General features: G+C 48.5%; 1 protein-coding gene across 1 annotated transcript; it reads right to left on the reverse strand.

Annotated features, from left to right (window-relative positions):
- Window positions 1–3,642: 3,642 nt before the first annotated feature.
- LOC100559106 (DAZ-associated protein 1) lies at window positions 3,643–16,078 on the reverse strand (the record flags this gene model as incomplete). Its single annotated transcript, XM_003230530.4, is given in 4 exon segments — window positions 3,643–4,651; window positions 12,464–12,646; window positions 13,925–14,065; window positions 16,049–16,078. Coding segments are annotated over 4 exon segments (557 nt in total), but the record flags the coding sequence as incomplete, so codon positions are not given.
- Window positions 16,079–18,142: the final 2,064 nt, after the last annotated feature.

Consider the following 18,142-nt stretch of genomic DNA (forward strand, 5'->3'; position numbering starts at 1 on the left):
ATTATTATTAATTATTATTATAATATCTTGGCATGCAGATCCTATCTTCCTCAACCATCTTCTGGATGCTTTGGACTATAGCTTCCATCATCCACTAGTCATGCAGCTGACTTATCAATAATATATAGTTAATGGTTTTAATCTACAGTTGTATGTATTTTATTTAGATATATATTTTTTATATATTTGTAAGGCATTGAATTTTGCCTTTTATTATGTTGGAAACTGCTTTGAGTCCCCCCAGGGGTGAGAAAAGCAGTATAGAAATGCCGTTAATAATAATAATAAAATTATTATAATTAATTATTATTATATTAATTATTTTTATTAATAATTATTATTATATAATCAGAAACTCCTCAAAGCACAGCAGACAAAAAACCAGTACAAGAAAATTGCACTACAAACTAGAGCTGACAGCTGGCACAACAAAACATTGCATGGAAAGTTCCTTGACAAAATTGAAGAAAAAGCTGATAAGGAGAAGACCTGGCTCTGGATCACGAATGGGACCCTGAAGAAGGAGACAGAAGGCCTGATCCTTGCAGCCCAGGAGCAAGCCATCAGGACAAAGGCAATCAAGGACAAGATCGAAAAATCAGCTGATGACCCAAAATGCAGACTGTGCAAGGAAACCGATGAAACCATTGATCCTATCCTCAGCTGCTGTAAGAAAATTGCACAGACAGACTACAAACAGAGGCACAACTATGTGGCCCAAAGGATTCATTGGAACTTATGCCTCAAGGACCACCTCCCAGCAGCAAAGAACTGGTGGGATCACAAACCTGCAAAAGTATTGGAAAATGAGCACGCAAAGACACTGTGGGACTTCCGAATCCAGACTGACAAAGTTCTGGAACACAACACACCAGACATCACAGTTGTTTGGATCATTGATGTCGTCATCCCAGGTGACAGTCGCATTGACGAAAAACAACAGGAAAAACTCAGCCGCTATCAGGACCTCAAGGTTGAACTTCAAAGACTCTGGCAGAAACCAGTGCAGGTGGTCCCGGTGGTGATCGGCACATTGGGTGCCGTGCCAAAAGATCTCAGCTGGCATTTGGAAACAAGAGACATTGACAAAATCACGATCTGCCAACTGCAAAAGGCCACCCTACTGGGATCTGCACGCATAATCCGAAAATACATCACACAGTCCTAGACACTTGGGAAGTGTTTGACTTGTGATTTTGTGATATGAAATCCAGTATATCTATCTTGTTTACTGTGTCATACAATGTCATTGTGTCAATAATAATCTGTCACACGCTGGGCCTTTAACTATTGCCTTTTGTATAGGACGTATACTTTATGCCCAGCGGGAAGCCAGGGTGCCTAAAGACAGGTTCTTGAGGATTTTCCCGAAAGGGATGGTCTTTTGAGTCTTTAATGAAATAACCAAGTCTTTATTGTTGAACAAATAATAAATCTTCAAGGAGTCAAATAACACTTCAAGGTTTCCTTAATAAACTTTTCAATCTTGTCCCCAGGGGATGGGCGATTGGCTTTGGATAACTTACTTTGTAAGAAGAAATCCCCCTTATAACCTCTCTCAGGCTGTCTGTCATATGGCCAAATGCATCTGGGTATCGAGTGGACCTACCAACCAAGGCTTGCAGATGTTTCAGCTGGGGTTCCGTGGATCTGTGATGCTGTTCCCTCTCTGAGGTTTCTTTGGAAACTTTAGGGCTGTTTCCCTCAGGAGCTGTGAGGCTGAGGGGCTGTGAGCTCTCAGCCAGAGCTTTTGGGACTTTCCCCCGAGAATTTCTGTTTGTTTTCTTGGATGTTCAAGATATATGAAGCTTTTCTACGGGACGAGCTGGTCTACGTCCTGTAGCAGGGGTCCCCAAACTACGGCCCGCGGGCCACATGCGGCCCATCAAAGCCATTTATCCGGCCCCCAATGGCACAAAGCCTAAGGGTCTCTTCCAACCCTCTTTATTATTATTATAGACACAAAGACATATTATTATTATTAACATTGAGGCTGGGAGGCCATCTGTCAGGAGTGCTTTGCTTGTGTTTTTGGTGCACAAAGGCAGAAGGGGGTTGGGCTAAATGACCCAAGGGGTCTCTTCCAACCCTCTTCGTTACTATTATTATTATTATTATTATTATTGCTCAGTGGCCAAATATAGTCCGGCCCTCCAATGGTCCAAAGGATCGTGAACTGGCCCCCTGTTTAAAAAGTTTGGGGACCCCTGATCTATCTACTATCGATATCTACCTATTATCTATCTAACTTCTATTATCTATCTATCTGCTGTACCGATCTACCACCTATCAACCTATCTACCTTCTATCTACCATCTATGTATTGACTGTATCTATCTATTGACCTATCTGCCTTCTATCTACCTACCTACCTACCTACCTATCTCTCATCTATCTCCTTCCTTCCTTCCTCTCATCTATATCAGGGGTCCTCAAACTTTTAAGGCAGAGGGCTGGTCCACAATCCTTCGGACTGTTGAGGGGCCGAATTATCATTTGGAAAAAAAAAAAAAAAACAAATTCCTATGCACACTGCACATATCTTATTTGTAGTGCAAAACAACAACAATAACAATGAAAGACCAATACAATATTTAAAAATGAAAATAATTTTAACCAACATAAACCTATCAGGATTTCAATAGGAAGTGTGGGCCTCCTTCTGGCCAATGAGATAGTCAGGTTAATTAGGATTGTTATTGTTGTTGTGTGTCTTCAAGTCATGTCAGACTTTGGGCGAGCCTAAGTCCAAAATTATTTATTTATTCATTTACTACATTTACTTACTACATTTATATCCCACCCGTCTCACCCCGAAGGGAACTCAGAGCAGCTGTATGTACATACAATATATTATATTATTAGCATAGCACAATATTAGGATTATATATTACTATATTGAACTATACCACTATACTGTAATATTATATGTAATATATAACATATAATTAATATTATTATATGGTATTAAAATTAGTATTGTATAAAATGATAATATTATTATCAATATCATATGTATATACAATATATTATACTATTAAAACTGATATAAAATATTATATTATAAATGAGGGCGGGGGCTAACTATAGTCCAGCCCTCCAACAGTCTGAGGGATTGTGAACTGGCCCCCCGTTTAAAAAGTTTGGGGACCCCTGTCCTATAGCTTAGCTTCCTTAAGTGAGACTGACTTAAAAATGGAGCCCTGAACAAGGGGCGGAACCAAACTTAATGATGACGGACAGGCGGCCTGCCCTATGACTGCAAACATTAGCAGAAAGAAAATAAAGTTGGAGCTTCTGGTACAGCCGTACCAGCACAATACTAACAACCAAATCCAGCATCTCGATCTCATTTGTTGTGTCATACAATGTCGTTGTGCCAATAACTTCTTGAAATTGAATCTGCTGCAGAACAAAAAGATGTGGAGGAAAGAAAGAGAAAGACAAAAAGTGTTTCTAATCCAAAAGTTACTTTTTCTTTATTCAAACCAAAGGGGAGAGGGGTCATCGCTGGTTAGTGTCAAAACGCACCCCGAAAACGGAAGTGTTTCTTCTTCTTTCTTTTTTTTGCCTGAGGGACTTCAAAACCTTCGCAACACCCCCTCCTTTTTAAAGAAAAAAAAACCCTCAAAGATATATATATATATATATATATTTAAATTTTATTTTCAAAGAACTGAAAAGCTCCAGCTTGAAACACTGTGCTTTTGGAAGTGACCGCTTTTTCAAACCGGGGCCGAAACCAGTAACAAAACAACATGCAGTTCTCCTTTTTTTTTCTTCTTCTTCTTTCGTTCCCTCTTTTTTTCTCAAGCAGTGCGAATGGAAACCCTGTTTTTGCGTTGTTCAGACCCCCCTCCCTTTTCTATCTCTCTCTTGTTTTTTATTATTATTTTAAATTAAAAAAAATAACCCGGCACACGTCGTCGTAGAAAATTTGCTCTTAAAAATCTCACAATCTGTAAAGGTATATATATATATTCTTCTTCTTCTTTTTTTTTTTTTTGAACATAAAAGTTTACAATATAATGGTAAAACAAAAAGGCTCGCGGGGAGGTAGGGATGGAATAAGAGACAAAAGAAACCTGTTGTTGTTGTTTGTTGTTGTTAATAATTAAAGCTGATGGGTGTTGTTTTCCCCCGCCCCTCCGAAAAAAACCCTGTAGTTTCGAACCAGTGACGCTGCTCTTTTATTATTATTATTATTATTATTTGTGCTGATGGATCGAAAGATGGATTGATCGAGGAGGGGAGGAAGGAGAGGAGGGCTCTGCGTAGAAAATAACTTCGCCGCCTCGTTGTTTTGAGAGGGGTCTGGGTGCGACTGGGAGGCGGACTACAACTCCCAGTTGCAGCCTCCTCCTCTTCCCTCCCCCCCCCCCCAAATATGGTAGGTGATTGTCACAAGTTCGTGGGTTTCGGGGCAGCGCTCCCCACGGATTGCGACCCTAGCGCCGGTAGGGGTGGAAGCCCTGGACGTTGTGGTTGGGCCCGCGGCCAAAAGCGCTGCCTCCGGCCGGAGGGCCACCCGACGGAGGGACCGAGGGGCCTCCGTAGGAAGGGGGCTGCGGCTGCCCCTGCTGCTGCTGCGGAGCTTGCTGCCCGGGGTCGGCGAAGGCCTGGCCGAAGCCGCTCAAGTCTTGCCCGTATCCTGGGAGGGAGAGAAGAGAGAGAGGGGGAGGGGGAGGAAGGAGGGGTGAGCGCTCACAAGAGGGCGTCCCCAGCCCACCCCGGCCCGTGGGTCCGCCCCAGTACCCTCTGACTCATGGGGTGATAAAGCACTTTGGATCTTCTTGAACAGTGGTTCCCAAACTGTGGCTTAGAGAGATGGGCGTGGCTCCTGCTCAAGATGCTCTCCCCTAGTCCAGGACTGGGATGGGCAGAGTTACGAGCTCTGAGATAGGGCTGAGCATCTATCCCTGTCCAGCGGTTAGAGTGCCCGACGGGGCTGAACCTCTATACCCCGCTCCCGTGTTCTAACAAGCACCTCAGGGGAGGTATACAGAGGCTCAGCCCTGTCTCGGGCTCTTGGGAAGAGGCCCCACCCCTAGCCCCTCCCTTTAGGGATGGGAGGAGTTACAAGCTCTGAGGCAGGGCTGAGCATCTATCCCTGTCCTGCCGCTAGAGTGCCTGATGGGGCTGAATCTCTATACCCCGCTCCCCTGTTCTAACAAGCACCTCAGGGGAGGTATACAGAGGCTCAGCTCTGTCTCGGGCTCTTGGGAAGAGGCCCCACCCCTAGCCCCTCCCTTTAGGGATGGGAGGAGTTACGAGCTCTGAGGCAGGGCTGAGCATCTATCCCTGTCCTGCCGCTAGAGTGCCTGATGGGGCTGAACCTCTATACCCCGCTCCCCTGTTCTAACAAGCACCTCAGGGGAGGTATACAGAGGCTCAGCCCTGTCTCGGGCTCTTGGGAAGAGGCCCCACCCCTAGCCCCTCCCTTTAGGGATGGGAGGAGTTACGAGCTCTGAGGCAGGGCTGAGCATCTATCCCTGTCCTGCCGCTAGAGTGCCTGATGGGGCTGAACCTCTATACCCCGCTCCCCTGTTCTAACAAGCACCTCAGGGGAGGTATACAGAGGCTCAGCCCTGTCTCGGGCTCTTGGGAAGAGGCCCCACCCCTAGCCCCTCCCTTTAGGGATGGGAGGAGTTACGAGCTCTGAGGCAGGGCTGAGCATCTATCCCTGTCCTGCCGCTAGAGTGCCTGATGGGGCTGAACCTCTATACCCCGCTCCCCTGTTCTAACAAGCACCTCAGGGGAGGTATACAGAGGCTCAGCCCTGTCTCGGGCTCTTGGGAAGAGGCCCCACCCCTAGCCCCACCCTTTAGGGATGGGAGGAGTTACGAGCTCTGAGGCAGGGCTGAGCATCTATCCCTGTCCTGCCGCTAGAGTGCCTGATGGGGCTGAACCTCTATACCCCGCTCCCCTGTTCTAACAAGCACCTCAGGGGAGGTATACAGAGGCTCAGCCCTGTCTCGGGCTCTTGGAAAGAGGCCCCACCCCTAGCCCCTCCCTTTAGGGATGGGAGGAGTTACGAGCTCTGAGGCAGGGCTGAGCATCTATCCCTGTCCTGCCGCTAGAGTGCCTGATGGGGCTGAACCTCTATACCCCGCTCCCCTGTTCTAACAAGCACCTCAGGGGAGGTATACAGAGGCTCAGCCCTGTCTCGGGCTCTTGGGAAGAGGCCCCACCCCTAGCCCCACCCTTTAGGGATGGGAGGAGTTACGAGCTCTGAGGCAGGGCTGAGCATCTATCCCTGTCCTGCCGCTAGAGTGCCTGATGGGGCTGAATCTCTATACCCCGCTCCCCTGTTCTAACAAGCTACTCAGGGGAGGTATACAGAGGCCCCGCCGCTCCCTTTAGTCCTAAAAGGCCTCTCAGGAGAAATATAGAGGCTCAGCCCTGTCTCAGGTTCTTGGAAGGAGGCCCTGTCCCCTTCCCTAGTTCTGCTAGGTATAGATTCTCAGCCCTGTCTCACGCTTTTGGGAAGAGGCCCTGCCACCACCCCAGCCCCGCCCTTTAGTCCTAAAAGGCCTCTCAGGAGAAGTATAGAGGCTCAGCCCTGTCTCGGGCTCTTAGAAGGAGGCCCCGCCTTGTTCTCTAGCTCCGCCCTGTGTCCCAACAAGCACCTCAGGGGAGGTATAGATTCTCAGCCCTGTCTCGTGCTCTTGGGAAGAGGCCCCACCCCTAGCCCCTCACTTTAGGGATGGGCGGAGTTACGAGCTCTGAGGCAGGGCTGAGCATCTATCCCTGTCCTGGACACAGGGGGCGGGGCTAGAGGAGGGGGCGGGGCCTCTTCCCAAGTGCCTGACGGGGCTGAACCTCTATACCTCGCTCCCATGTTCTAACAAGTGTCTCAGGGGAGGTATACAGAGGCTCAGCCCCGTCTCGCGCTCTTGGGAAGAGGTCCCAGCCCCTCCCTTTAGTCCTAAAAGACCTCTCAGGAGAAATATAGAGGCTCAGCCCTGTCTCAGGCTCTTGGAAGGAGGCCCTGCTCCCTTCCCTAGCTCCACCCTCTGTGTCCCAACAAATGCCTCAGGAGAGGTATAGATCCTCAGCCCTGTCTCGGGCTCTTGGGAAGAAGCCCCGCCCCCGCCCCAGCCCCGCCCTTTAGTCCTAAAAGGCCTCTCAGGAGAGGTATAGATTCTCAGCCCTGTCTCATGCTTTTTGGAAGGGGCCCCGCCCCCACCCCAGCCCTGCCTTTTAGTCCTAAAAGGCCTCTCAGGAGAGGTATAGAGGCTCAGCCCTGTCTCATGCTCTTGGGAAGAGGCTCCACCTCTAGCCCTTCCCTTTAGTCCTAAAAAGTCTCTCAGGAGAGGTACATAGGCTCAGCCCTGTCTTGGGCTCTTGGAAGGAGGCCCCGCCTTGTTCCCTAGCTCCGCCCTATGTCCCAACAAACGTCTCAGGAGAGGTATAGATCCTCATCCCTGTCTCGGGCTCTTGGGAAGAAGCCACGCCCCCACCTCAGCCCCGTCCTTTAAAAGGCCTCTTAAAAGAGGTATAGAGGCTCAGCCCTCTCTCATGTTCTTGGGAAGAGGCCCCACCCCAGCCCCTCCCTTTAGTCCTAAAAGGCCTCTCAGGAGATGTATAGAGGCTCAGCCCTGTCTCAGGCTCTTGGAAGGAGGCCCCGCCCCCTTTCCTAGCTCCGCCCTCTGTGTCCCAACAAGCACCTCAAGGGAGGTATAGATGTTCAGCCCTGTCTCGGGCTCTTGGGAAGAAGCCACGTCCCTCCTCTGGCCCTGCCCCGTGTCCTAATCGGTGCCATCACCGCCCCCCCTGGATCTCTTCAGTGTCCACCAGAGGGCGGTAGCGCCCACTTTGGGAATCACTGTTCTCGAATAACAAAATGAACCTCAACATGGACAAATGCAAGATATTCCACTTAGGCAGAAAAAAATGAGGGGACGAGGCCTGGCTCGAAAAACATCTTGGGAAGGTTAAAGGTAAAGGTTTTATTATTCTATTATATAATAATGACTATAATGACACACAGGGTGACAAAGCACTTTGTGCCTTCGTTTTAGAAAGAACAAGCAGCAAATGGAAGAAGAAGTAGAAGAAGAAATAATAATAATTTTAACTGGAAAATCTTATTACAATAATAATAATAATAATAATAATAATCATAATCATAATGCACTTCCAGCTGTAGATTATGACATACTGCTCTGGAATGCTCCCTCCACCAAATCATTTCTCATTCTATGGGGCCCATAAGTCCAAGAAGTCCTCATCCTTAACCAAAATCAAGCAAGGTGCAGGGTCCGGATGGCACCTCATTTTGCCCGAATGCTTCCTGAACGAATTAACCTTTAAGTAAGAGAAGGGAGTTGTATACCTAGATGAAGTTTTGCTCTATCAGAAGTGTGAGTAAAAAGAGGAGTAACAAAGCCACTGAGTAAGAGGAGGCTGCTCTCGAAACGTGACTCTTGTTGTAGAAGAACATCATGTTGCAATATAAAATAGGGGTTCCTTGCACCTTTCCCTGACTTCTCATTTGCTGCTGAGTTTCATCAGAGCCAGGGCTTTGCCACATTTCATCACATAACAGTCGCACTCCCTCAACAACACACTCGCGTAACAGGTGATGAAAAGTGATACGGAAACAAACACAACTGAAGGGCCCTCAATGCTTCTAATAAGGATAGAGCAGTGGTTTCCAAACATATTTGGCCTGCCGCCCCCTTTCCAGAAAAAAATATGACCCAGTGCACCCTGGAAAGGGGGCGTGGCTTAGAGGGGTGGGCGTGGCTTCTCAAGAAGGCAGGGCTGAGTCTCTCCCCAGTTCAAGATGCAGGGCTGGAAGGGGGAGGGGGCGGGGCCACAAATGGGCAGCTAGGTCTGGGATGGGCGGAGTTACGAGCTCTAAGGCAGGGCTGAGCTTCTATCCCTGTCCTGCGGTGCCTGCCAGGACACAGAAGGCGGGGCTAGAGGAGAGGGCGGGGCCTCTTTCCAAGTGTCTGATAGGGCTGAAGCTCTATACCCCACCCCTGTGTTCTAACAAGCGCCTCAAGGGAGGTATATAGAGGCTCAGCCCTGTCTCCGGCACTTGGGAAGAGTCCCTGACCCCACCCCTAGCCCTGCCCTTTAGTCCTAAAAGACCTCTCAGGAGAGGTATAGAGACTCAGCCCTGTCTCTGGCACTTGGGAAGAGGCCCCGCCCTTTAGTCCTAAAAGGCCTCTCAGGAGAGGTATAGAAGCTCAGCCCTATCTCTGGCACTTGGGAAGAGGCCCCGCCCCCTTCCCTAGCCCTGCCCTTTAGTCCTAAAAGACCTCTCAGGAGAGGTATAGAGGCTCAGCCCTGTCTCGGGCTCTTAGAAGAGGCCCCGCCCCCACCCCTGCCCCCGCTCCGTGTCCCCCCTGGAACAAGTGGCGCCCACTTTGGGAATCACTGGGATAGAGAGTGTTGTGTTGACATGGTTTGGATCCCCAGCAGCTGGGAAGCAAGCAAAGTCCGAATGAGAACGGAGCAGGGGACCCATGGCGGAGGGCTAAGGTGTCCCCCCCAGCCCGCGAAACCAGCGACCCCCCTCTGTAAGGGAACAGGCAACGGGTTACGTACATCTCTCCCACCACACAAGCCATGACAAGCAAGAAGAGGGTTTGGGGGTAAAAGAGGCGCCACCTACCTAGGGTAACTCACTTCTCAGCCTGACCATAAGTGTGTAAACAAAGTATGGGCCCGAAGCCTGTTGGGTCTTGAGAATAGGAACCCAGCCCTGGCGAGAAACGGAGACCAGGGTGACTAAACCCCCACGAGAGCCCTGTGCACCACCTGCCCTTCCCTTAGGACTGACCCACAATGCCGCGCTCAGGTTGGGGCTGAGCCTTTCCGTCCCCCCGAATGGTGGGGGGAGAACATGCAAGAGGGACGTGGTGGGAGACCCTGGGACCATGACGGGAGAGCGGGAGGGACCAGCACTGAAAGAACATCTCGGAATATACTTCTAGCATGAATAGGGAGAGAGCAAACCAAATGCATGACACCTCTGGCAGTCCCCGAGTTACAAATGACCAGGAAATACTTATTATCCTGAAATACTAATAATACAATATAATAATTTTAATTATATATTATATTTTACATGTAATATTACAATATATTGATACAGTACAATATAGTAATTTATGGCCAGTATTGTACTATGCTAATAATATAATATTGTATGTAAATTTAATTTGTAAGTCACTCTGAGTCCCATTCGGGGTGAGAAGGGCGGCATATAAATAAATAAAGAATACTTATTATCCTGGGTTAAAGGTGTCTCCCCTGAGGCTTTACTACCAACCCTTGTTTCCACAACAAGCCAAAGTTTTCAGAATCCGATTATTACAACAACAGAAAGTGGGGTGAAATCTTCTGAACAGCAAAACAAACACCGGAGGGGTGTTAACCTTTCCCTATGCCATCCAAAGCTAAAAGATATATATATAGGCCTCAGTGAGAGAAGGACTCAGTGTAAGAGAGGCCTCAGTGTGAGGTAGGCCTCAGTGTAAGAGAGGCCTCAGTGAAATTAGGTCTCAGTGTAAGAGAGGCCTCAGTGTAAGAGAGGCCTCAGTGTGAGGTAGGCCTCAGTGTAAGAGAGGCCTTAGTGAAATTAGGTCTCAGTGTAAAAGAGGCCTCAGTGTAAGAGAGGCCTCAGTGTAAGAGAGGCCTCAGTGAAATTAGGTCTCAGTGTAAAAGAGGCCTCAGTGTGAGGTAGGCCTCAGTGTAAGAGAGGCCTCAGTGAAATTAGGTCTCAGTGTGAGGTAGGCCTCAGCGTAAGGGAGGCCTCAGTGAAATTAGGTCTCAGTGTGAGGTAGGCCTCAGCGTAAGAGAGGCCTCAGTGAAATTAGGTCTCAGTGTGAGGTAGGCCTCAGTGTAAGAGAGGCCTCAGTGAAATTAGGTCTCAGTGTAAGAGAGGCCTCAGTGAAATTAGGTCTCAGTGTAAGAGAGGCCTCAGTGAAATTAGGTCTCAGTGTAAAAGAGGCCTCAGTGTGAGGTAGGCCTCAGTGTAAGAGAGGCTTCAGTGAAATTAGGTCTCAGTGTAAGAGAGGCCTCAGTGCAATTAGGTCTCAGTGTAAGAGAGGCCTCAGTGAAATTAGGTCTCAGTGTAAGAGAGGCCTCAGTGTTAAGAGAGGCCTCAGTGTAAAAGAGGCCTCAGTGAAATTAGGCCTCAGTATAAGAGGTCTCAGTGAGAGAAGGTCTCAGTGTAAGAGAGGCCTCAGTGTGAGGTAGGCCTCAGTGTAAGAGAGGCCTCAGTGAAATTAGGTCTCAGTGTAAGAGAGGCCTCATTGTGAGGTAGGCCTCAGTATAAGAGGTCTCAGTGAGAGAAGGTCTCAGTGTAAGAGAGGCCTCAGTGTGAGGTAGGCCTCAGTGTAAGAGAGGCCTCAGTGAAATTAGGTCTCAGTGTAAGAGAGGCCTCAGTGTAAGAGAGGCCTCATTGTGAGGTAGGCCTCAGTGTAAGAGAGCCCTCAGTGAAATTAGGTCTCAGTGTAAGAGAGGCCTCAGTGAAATTAGGTCTCACTGTAAGAGAGGCCTCAGTGTAAGAGAGGCCTCAGTGAAATTAGGTCTCAGTGTAAAAGAGGCCTCAGTGAAATTAGGTCTCAGTGTAAAAGAGGCCTCAGTGTGAGGTAGGCTTCAGTATAAGAGGCCTCAGTGAGAGAAGGTCTCAGTGTAAGAGAGGCCTCAGTGTGAGGTAGGCCTCAGTGAAATTAGGTCTCAGTGTAAAAGAGACCTCAGTGTAAGAGAGGCCTCAGTGTGAGGTAGGCCTCAGTGTAAGAGAGGCCTCAGTGAAATTAGGTCTCAGTGTAAGAGAGGCCTCAGTGTGAGGTAGGCCTCAGTGTAAGAGAGCCCTCAGTGAAATTAGGTCTCAGTGTAAGAGAGGCCTCAGTGTGAGGTAGACCTCAGTGTAAGAGAGCCCTCAGTGAAATTAGGTCTCAGTGTAAGAGAGGTCTCAGTGAAAGTAGGTCTCAGTGTAAAAGAGGCCTTAGTGTAAGAGAGGCCCCAGTGAGAGAAGGCCTCAGTGTGAGGCCTGGTGTGTGAAGGCTTCGTCTGAAACGACTTGAAGGCACACGACAACAACAATCCGAATTAACTTAACTCTCTCATCAGCCAAAAGCAGGACCACGTTTCCCCTTGATTAAAATTGTTCTTCCTTTCCATTGTTCTTTCACGTTTTTCTACACTACAAATAAGACATGTATTCTTTTTTTTTTCCAACTATATCCCCCCCCCCCAACAGTCGGAGGGACCACGAACCAGCCCTCGGCTTAAAAGATCGGAGGATCCCTGCTCAAGAGGACTATCTATGTCGCGAAGACATACTAGGGTTTTATGTTTTAAGGACGAAACACCCTCGTACCCAACCGTCATGCAAATAAATCCCTGATGCTGTGCTTTGTGGAAAAGAGCCAACCAAGAGGACGTGGGGGGTAAACGAAGCGGCGAAGGAGGCACGAAAAGGGCGAGGTGGCCCACTTACCAAACTGGTTGTAGGGGAATTCTGGCTGGCCGGTCGGTGGTTTGCTCATGTCCTGAGTTGGCTGAGATGGTGGTGGCGGCGGCGGGAAGGCGAGGGGGGCGGCCCCAGGGGTGGCCGGCGGAGGAGGGACGCCCGGCGGGGCAAACTGGTCGGGCGGAGGAGGTGGAGCACCGTAGCTGAAGCCTGGGGGAACGAAGAAGAGGGGGGCGGTGATGGCACCTATTAGGAGACAGGGGCGGGGCCTCTTCCCTGAGCAACTGAGGTGCCTGTTAGGACACAGGGGGCGGAGCTAGAGTGGGCGTGGCTTCTTCCCAAGAGCCTGAGACAGGGCTGAGAATCTATACCTCTCCTGAGGCGCTTGTTGAGACACAGAGGGCGGAGCTAGGGAAGGGAGCGGGTCATCCTTCCAAGAGCCCGAGACAGGGCTGAGCCTCTATACTTGCCTGAGAGGCCTTTTAGGACTAAAGGGCGGGGCTAGGGGCGGGACCTCCTTCCAAGAGCCCGAGACAGGGCTGAGCCTCTATACCACTCCTGAGAGGCCATTTAGGACTAAAGGGCAGGGCTAGGGGCGGGACCTCCTTCCAAGAGCCTGAGACAGGGCTGAGCCTCTATACTCGCCTGAGAGGCCTTTTAGGACTAAAGGGCGGGGCTAGGGGTGGGGCCTCCTTCCAAGAGCCTGAGACAGGGCTGAGCCTCTATACTTGCCTGAGAGGCCTTTTAGGACTAAAGGGCGGGGCTAGGGGTGGGGGTGGGGCCTCCTTCCAAGAGCCCGAGACAGGGATGAGCCTCTATATCTCTCCTGAGAGGCCTTTTAGGACTAAAGGGCGGGGCTAGGGGTGGGGCCTCCTTCCAAGAGCGCAAGACAGGGTTGAGCCTCTGCATACCTCCCCTGAGGCCCTTGGGAAGAGGCCCCATCCCCTCCTCTAGCCCCGCCCCCTGTGTCCTGGTAGGCCCCGCAGGACAGCGATAGAAGCTCAGCCCTGACTCAGAGCTCGTAACTCTATCCATCCCAGTGATGGCCGCCCATTTGTGGCCCCGCCCACCTCTACCTCCCCAGCCCTGCATCTTGGACTAGGGGAGAGGCTCAGCCCCGCCCTCTTCAGCAGGAGCCACGCCCACCCCTCTAAGCCACGCCCCCTTTCCAGGGGGCACAGAGTAATATTTTTTCTGGAATGGGGGCGGTAGGCCAAATAAGTTTGGGAACCACTGCTATCAATGACCTCCTTCCAAATCATGGGCCCAACGTTGGGAATCAGGGACACAGAGGAAGAAATGCCTCCCAAGCATGGCTCGTTTGTACAGAGTAATAATAATAACAGGCCCAGGATATACAACAAACTTCACCAACTCAAAGCGTTGGTCCAATTAAAACAGTCCAATTAAAACACAAAATATAAAACAGCATTAAAACCGTATCAAACAAAACTCAACAAACCCACAACCGGGAAGACGGGTACTCACTGAAGGGCGGAGGGGTGCCGTATCCCTGCGGGAATCCCTGCGGGGGCGGGAAGCCTCCTGGAGGTGTTGAGACGATGTACGAGGTAAACGGGGGCGGCGGCGGCGGGGCGCCTCGGCCTGGAGGCGGGGGGCCGTATCCACCTGGGAAAAGGGGAGCAAAAGGAGGAGGAGGATCCAATAAGTAGCCGGCGGCGAGGAGGGGACTGAACCACCTCCACCCCCGAATGAAGACCAACGACCAATTTGCTACATCAGCGTCCCGCAAGCCATCATATTCTGCTTCGTTCTCTTTATATACATCCTTATATGGATGCTCGGGATTTTGTGACTCAGCTGGAGCCTCAGAGTGATTCTGATGGGGATTATGGGATTCAGGTTCAGAGTGTTCCTGCTGTGGAAGATGAGGAACAGGGAGGTTTTCCCACGGCAGGGAATGGTGTTGATACTGAAGTTAGCCAGGTGCAAACTGACTTAGGAAGGGAGGAGAGCTCCCAGTCTGACAGCATACAGATAGAGGCTAACGCTAACTGAGCTGTCTGGCCTTGATGATACGGAATCTTTGGATCGAGCTGGTCGTTTGGAATTCAGGGTTCGCAGAAGAATAGCAAACAAGAGGGAGGTCAGAGGCCAAAGAAATGCATTCATGCTATGCAATCCCACCCGGGGAGAACACGGATGAGATCCCTCTATCACATTTATTGCAATTATAATTATTATATCAGCATTCGTATCACATTTAAATAACACTATTATATTATTGGTATTATTACTACAATGACATAACACATTATTATTGGTATGACTATAATTATTATATTAGTCTTACTATTACAATTAAATGGAAGTAATAATGCGCTATTTGCTTGTAATAATAATACTAATACAATAATTATAATTTTAATAATAATGTGTTATTTAATTGTAGTAATAATACTAATATAATATGAAAGCAGCTTTGCAAAGATTTCTTAGGTGACATCAGCCACAAAATAACATCTTACCTGGCCTTAAATATAATATTTTTTTTAAAAATGAGGAGAGGGGAATGGCTTTCTGAAGTTCTGAAAGTCCTTCCATGAGGATCAAGTTTCTGGCTCCTGTTCCAATCTCCAAGAGATCCGACAAGCCCGATGCCTCCCATCAGAGGCGGTCCAACCATAAGGCGAAATAGGCATTTGCCTGTTTATATATCTGTACAAGGTCCAGGGTGGGAGAAAGAACTTTTCTTTGAAGCAGGTGTGAATGTTGTAATTAATCACCTTGATTAGCATTTAATGGCCCTGTGGCTTCAAGGCCTGGCTTCTTCTTGCCTGGGAGAATCTTTTTTTGGGAGGAGTTAGCTGTCCCTGATTGTTTACTGTCTGGATTTCTTCTGTTTTCAGAGTGTTGTTCTTTATTTATTGTCCTGATTTTAGAGGGGTTTTTTTTAAATACTGAGGGCTATCTGGGTTATCTAAGTCCACACTGCCCTATATCCCTGTTCAATGTTTAGTGCTAAATTTGCAAATACAGTAGAGTCTCACTTATCCAACACTCGCTTATCCAACGTTCTGGATTATCCAACGCATTTTTGTAGTCAGTGCTTTCAATATATCGTGATATTTTGGTGCTAAATTCATAAATACAGTAATTACTATATAGCATTGCTGTGTACTGAACTACTTTTTCTGACAAATTTGTTGTCTAACATGATGTTTTGGTGCTTAATTTGTAAAATCATAACTTAATTTGATGTTTAATAGGGTTATCCTTAATTCCTCATTATCCAACATATTCGCTTATCCAACGTTCTGCCGGCCCGTTATGTTGGATAAGTGAGACTCTACTGTATAGTAATTCCTACATAACATTACCATGTATTGAACTGCTTTTTCTATTGATTTGTTGTAAAACATGATGTTTTGGTGCTTAATTTTTAAAATCATAATGTAATTTGATGTTTTATAGGCTTTTCCTTTATACTTCCTTATTATCCAACATTTTCGCTTATCCAACGCTTTTATTTTTCAGTGATTGGTTTGGGGGGGCGCCAAAATTCTGTTCGCCTACACTTGAAAAATACCTAGGGCCGGCTCTGCCTCCCATCCCACTCTTTAAGGCCAAAAGTAGTTCAAGCATACTTACCTAGTGCTTGTCCAGCTGGGACCCACATACCTAGAAGGGTAAGGTGGGGGGGGGACGGGAGAAGGAGAGACACACAGACAAGAAGAGCCGTTCAAGCCACTGTAGCCATTTCCCCCATAGAATGGGTTCTGCAGTCACTATTCTATTGTTGTTGTTATGGGGCGGGGCCAGAGGAGGGGCGGGGCCTCTTCCCAAGTGCCGGACACAGGGGTGAGCACCTGAGGCACCTGTTAGGACACAGGGGTGGGAGCTAGACAAGTGGGCGTGGCTTCTTCCAAGAGCCTGAAACAGGGCTGAGCCTCTATATTTCTCCTGAGAGGCCTTTTAAGACTAGCCCGAGACAGGGCTGAGAATCTATACCTCCCCTGAGGCGCTTGTTGGGACACAACAGGGCGGAGCTAGGGAACACGGCGGGGCCTCCTTCCAAGAGCCTGAGACAGGGCTGAGCCTCTATATTTCTCCTGAGAGGCCTTTTAGGATTTAAGGGTGGGGCTAGGGATAATAACGGTCTCCAACTGTCACTTGTATCTCAGACCCGTTTTCCCCATGACAATAACGGTCTCCAACTGTCACTTGAATCTCAGACCCGTTTTCCCCATGACAATAACGGTCTCCAACTGTCACTTGAATCTCAGACCCCTTTTCCCCATGACAATAACGGTCTCCGACTGTCACTTGAATCTCAGACCCCTTTTCCCCATGACAATAACGGTCTCCAACTGTCACTTGAATCTCAGACCCTTTTCCCCATGACAATAACGGTCTCCGACTGTCACTTGAATCTCAGACCTCTTTTCCCCATGACAATAACGGTCTCCAACTGTCACTTGAATCTCAGACCCCTTTTCCCCATGACAATAACGGTCTCCAACTGTCACTTGAATCTCAGACCCCTTTTCCCATGACAATAACGGTCTCCAACTGTCACTTGAATCTCAGACCCCTTTTCCCCATGACAATAACGGTCTCCAACTGTCACTTGAATCTCAGACCCCTTTTCCCCATGACAATAACGGTCTCCGACTGTCACTTGAATCTCAGACCCCTTTTCCCCATGACAATAACGGTCTCCAACTGTCACTTGAATCTCAGACCCCTTTTCCCCATGACAATAACTCTTCCAGGAGTGAATTTCCCTTCCAAGGGATAGATTTCTCTCACGTCCTGTTGTCTCAGCCCCATTCTTAACTAGGAGTTGTTTATAAGTCAGATGTTTCTAAGTCAAGGACTGCCTGTATCTCTAGTTTCCTCCTATCCCAAGCCCTGACCCTGTGGATAGTTCACATTAGCGTTTCTGTACAATGCGAGGGAAAAAAGAAGTGCTACCCAACAGGTAAGGCTGAAACTTGTTGGGGCCTGATGAAAGGTGGCAGCTGTATTTCACCGCATAATAGTCGCCGCGGCGTAAGAGTTACACTCCCATTTTTGGGGTGGCAAAATGTGTATGGTTTGGGTTCCTCTCTTAACAGTCGTAGAGCTCTTTGAGGCTGATTTTCCCTCCCTTAGTTCTTAAACTGCCTTGCCTTCTAGGAAGGAAGGAAAGAAAGAAAGAAAGAAAGAAGGAAGGATCAGCCCCAAATAGCACTGCGACTATTATGCGAGGAACCCAAAACATACCAATTTTGACGGGAAGAGGAAAGGGTGGAGCTTCAGAGACCCCCATTTTATAGTTTTTAAACTGCCTTGCCTTCTAGGAAGGAAGGAAGGAAGGAAGGAAGGAAGGAAGGAAGGAAGGAAGGAAAGAAAGAGGGAAGGATCTGCCCCAAATAGCACTGCGACTATTATGCGAGGAACCCAAACATACCAATTTTGAAGGGAAGAGGAAAGGGTGGAGCTTCAGAGACCCCCATTTTATAGTTTTTAAACTGCCTTGCCTTCTAGAAAGGAAGGAAGGAAGGAAGGAAAGAAAGAGGGAAGGATCTGCCCCAAATGGTTCTGCGACTATTATGCGAGGAACCCAAAACATACTAATTTTGAAGGGAGCAGGAAAGGGTGGAGCTTCAGAGACCCCCATTTTATAGTTTTGAAACTGCCTTGCCTTCTAGGAAGGAAGGAAGGAAGGAAGGAAGGGAAGGAAGGAAGGAAGGAAGGAAG

This window comes from Anolis carolinensis, unplaced genomic scaffold, assembly GCF_035594765.1.
Source record: "Anolis carolinensis isolate JA03-04 unplaced genomic scaffold, rAnoCar3.1.pri scaffold_7, whole genome shotgun sequence".
NCBI classification, from domain to species: domain Eukaryota; kingdom Metazoa; phylum Chordata; class Lepidosauria; order Squamata; family Dactyloidae; genus Anolis; species Anolis carolinensis.